The sequence below is a fragment of the Echinops telfairi genome, unplaced genomic scaffold, assembly GCF_000313985.2.
Source record: "Echinops telfairi isolate 266 unplaced genomic scaffold, ASM31398v2 ScPeMD7_7417;HRSCAF=8455, whole genome shotgun sequence".
NCBI lineage: Eukaryota > Metazoa > Chordata > Mammalia > Afrosoricida > Tenrecidae > Echinops > Echinops telfairi.
The window spans coordinates 2,522,578-2,526,190 of NW_022111317.1; the positions used below are offsets into that span (position 1 = coordinate 2,522,578).

Below are 3,613 nucleotides of genomic sequence, written 5' to 3' on the forward strand. Positions count from 1 at the left end.
GGCAGAGAGGACGTTGGGCAAGGGCAGGGCTTCCTCCTGGGACCATCCGGCCCGGGGCCAAACTGCTGAGTGGTGTCCAAGTCTCACAGGTTCCTCTCGGGCCTTGGGGGCGGGAGATGGCAGAGCTGGTGCGGTGCCTTCGGCTCTGGGGGTTCCCGGGAGGTTGGGATGGAGGGGGCAGGGCGGGAATGAGGGTCAGGAGCCCAAATTGTGCCAGCCTGGTCAAGGTTGGTAGGGGTGGTGGCACCCAACCCTCGTCCCCGTGAGCAGGGGTGATTCTCCCACGGTGCTGGTGAGGAAACAGGCTTAGGGACACACATTCACAGTCCCACACACACAGTCACACCCAGTCCCCACACACGCACTTATAGTCACACACATATACACACATATGCTCACTCACGTACAGCCTCACACACGTACACACACATGCTCACTCAAGTCTCACACTCATTTACACGCACACGGTCTCACACGAACATGCTCTCATGAGTGCATGCACACACACACACTCACACACACACACACACACACACACACACTCACACACTCAGGTCCTTCCCATTCCAGAGACTTCCCCGCACCTTAAGCAATTTGTACGGCCCAGGAAAGGGTATGTCCCTGTCCGGTTTCTCCCAGTGGGGGGCCTAGGTCTATGCAGTGACCTCTGGACAGGGGTGGAAGGTGGGAGGCCACAGAGGAGGGACAGGACGCTTATGCTACAAATGACTCAGAGGCAACCCAGCCAAGGCATCGGTTTGGGACACTGGGAAGGACGGGGTGGGACTCAGGTATGGCTGCATCCAGGTGCTCGTAAACTTGTGAAGTGATGTCACAGGCCACCCCAGCCCCCACCCCTGCCACTGTTTCTGTGTTGATCCCTCTTCCCTCATAGACCGAGGTGGGGAAGGTGCCAGACCCCCCACCCTCCACGGGAGAACCTCCTGTTTAGCATCTGTGCGCTGCCCCCAGGGTAACCTCTGGCCCTGCCTGCAGCCTGGCCCCGTCCTAGGCAGTGCACCTTGGGACGGCAATGCTGACAGGTCCAGCCCAGGGCACTGAGCCTCACTGACTGCGCCAGAGTCCGACGACCAGGAGGGGGAGCTATCAACCCAGCAGGCCGCGTAGTGGCCACTGTCCCCCAGGCCTCCACAATGTGGCACTGTCCGCTGGCTCTTCACCCTGCAATCTCCTGCTGGGCTGACCACTACTCACTGCTCAGTGCCCACGTGACCGCATAAAGGGCACTGATGCTGCTCCTTCCTGAACTGGGGCCAAAACATGTGGGTGGAGGGCAGCAAGGACACAGCCACTGGGGAGGGGGACATGGTGGCAGAGAAGGGTGCAGGGTTGGGAGGGGAGTCTGAGAGGGTGAATGAGTGGGTGCAGAACAGGGAGGTGGGAGGACACCATGAGGAGGTGACAGAGCAGGGTGTGGGCCTGGGAGGTAAGGGAATACCTCAAGAGGGTGAGAGAGGGGTGCCAGTCTGGGGGGTGGAAGGGTGCCCTAAGGGAGTGAAAGAGTTGGGTGCAGGTCGATGTGGTGGACGGGCAGCCCAGGAGTATCTGAGCAGGATGCAGGCCTGGGCGATGGGTGGGCGCCCCGGGCAGAGGCCTGAGCAGGGCTTCCCAAGCTCCCACGTCCAACTTGGAGGTATAGAGGGGGGTCCCAGGCGACTGAGGTCTGGTCCTGGGCCTTGGATGCCACCAGGGATGAGGGAGTAGCCACGGTTGAGCGGGTAAGAGGCTGGCTGCGGTGAGCAGTGGGGGATGAGGGACCTTGAAGGAGACAATGGTCCACAGGGGAGCAGGGGCAGCCCACAGCCAGGCACCCATGCCCCTTCCGGCCGGGCCACTCTAGCCCTCAGCTCTGCCAACACACCCAGCGTGCACAGTGCACGAGGACACAGCGCACACAGCGGGCACAGTGCACACAGTGGGCACACAGTGGGCACACAGCGGGCACAGCACACAGCAGCTCAGGCTGTGGCTGCAAGCAGGGAGGGCCCTTCTCACCCTGGCCCTGCCACAACTCAGAACTCGGGCTACGGCTGCAGGGGGGCTTTCCAGCTGACCCTCCCCCTGCCAGCCAGAAGACCCCACCCTGAGCACCACAGGGCCCTCTGCACCCTGAGAGCACACCCGCACCTCTGCCCTCTGCACGAGGGCCCCATCAGGACACAGACAGACACGCATGGAAGGCGAACGTGGCTTTACTTCTCCTGAGCTATCCCAGAGCCTCCAAGAACAGATGACTCCGGAGGGTGAGGCAGCTCCCTGAGGTTTGCAGTCACATGCAGGAGAGCGTGGGGGCACCGGAGTTTGGGATATCAGCAGCAGAGACCCTGGCAGCTCTCCTGGGCCACGTTCCTATCAAGGAGGCTCGAGCAGGAACACTCTGGGGTTCTCTTTGGAGGGACCAGGAAGGGTCACCCACAGCACAGCTACACGGAGTCAAGCAGACCAGGGTCACTGGCATGGACTGCTCTGTCCCCAAGGCACTTTCCCCGTGGTGTCACCTCAGGCAGGGATGACCATGGGGTGCAAAGGCCAGAGGTCCCCCCCGCCTGGGGGCCAGAGATGAGGCTGCAGCGAGGGCCACCGTCACTTCTCCTGGTCCCTCTTCTTGCTCCTCCGCTGGCTGGTCAGGGTGTCCAGCTTCTTGTCTAGCCGCCGCTGCAGCTGTGCCCTCTTGGTGGGGTCCAGCTCTCGGTGCTTGGTACCACTGCCGGGGTAGACCACGCCCTCACGGCTGATCCTCTGGCGGGCCTGTGCGCGTGCACGTTCCCCACAGCCGTGGACCTGAGACGGCAGGCCCTGTCAGGAGCAGGGCTCGGGGACCAGAGCCTCCACACTGCCCGGTGACGGGCGAGCGCAGACCCAGAGACCCACCAAGATGCTGGATGGTTTCCTAAGCACACGCACACCACACACCACCACCAATGCACGCGCACGCGTGTGCACACACACACACACACACACACACACACACACACACTCCCACCCCCACCCGAAGCCCTGAGCTCAGGCCCGGAAGCCCAGTCCTCCACCCTCAGCGCAAGCCCTTCTGTTTCCCCACAGCTTTGGGTGAGAGGTGGCTATTGGCATACCTCAGGCAGGTGGTGGCCCAGGCAGTACCGACGGCCGCACAGCGAGCAGAACTGGCCCAGGGTCACCACGCTGGCCACACACTTGGCAAAGGCACAGGTGCCGTCGGCCTTCACGGCGGCAGCCACCAGGGCATCAAAGTCTTCGGCCTCGGGCAGAGCTGCATCCATACGTCCTGTGGGAAGGGCATGGTCACTCAGGCACAGGGGACAGCTGGGGGGCTCCGAGAGCGAGCGGCGAGGGGTCTTCAGCTTCAAAAGGGCAAACCCAGGTAGGGCCCACACTGCTGGACCCGAGGGGGCTCCTACCTTTCCCTTCCTTCTTCTTCTTCTTCTTCTTCTTCTCCGACAGCTGCTGAGGCCCCGCGCCTGCCTGCCCGGGCCTGGCCAGCGGCTCCCGCTGACCGGCCTCCCTCTGCAGCCGCTCCTGGTGCAGGGCCTTCAGGTCCAGCAAGTCCTTGCCCTGCGCTCCGCGGATGCCCAGATGACTGGGGGGCCGCTCGGCC

General features: G+C 63.0%; 1 protein-coding gene across 1 annotated transcript in view; it reads right to left on the reverse strand.

Moving 5' to 3' along the window:
• Nucleotides 1-2,197: 2,197 nt before the first annotated feature.
• Nucleotides 2,198-3,613, reverse strand: part of IGHMBP2 (immunoglobulin mu DNA binding protein 2) — a 17,013-nt gene continuing 15,597 nt past the window's right edge. Inside the window, exons 12-14 of the mRNA XM_045297143.1 lie at nucleotides 3,417-3,613; nucleotides 3,111-3,283; nucleotides 2,198-2,802 (exon numbers count right to left, since the gene is read on the reverse strand). The exon at nucleotides 3,417-3,613 is cut by the window's right edge and continues 6 nt beyond it. Coding sequence (XP_045153078.1) covers nucleotides 2,605-2,802; nucleotides 3,111-3,283; nucleotides 3,417-3,613 — 568 coding nt within the window. The 3' untranslated portion in view covers nucleotides 2,198-2,604. The remainder of the gene's footprint in view (nucleotides 2,803-3,110; nucleotides 3,284-3,416) is intronic.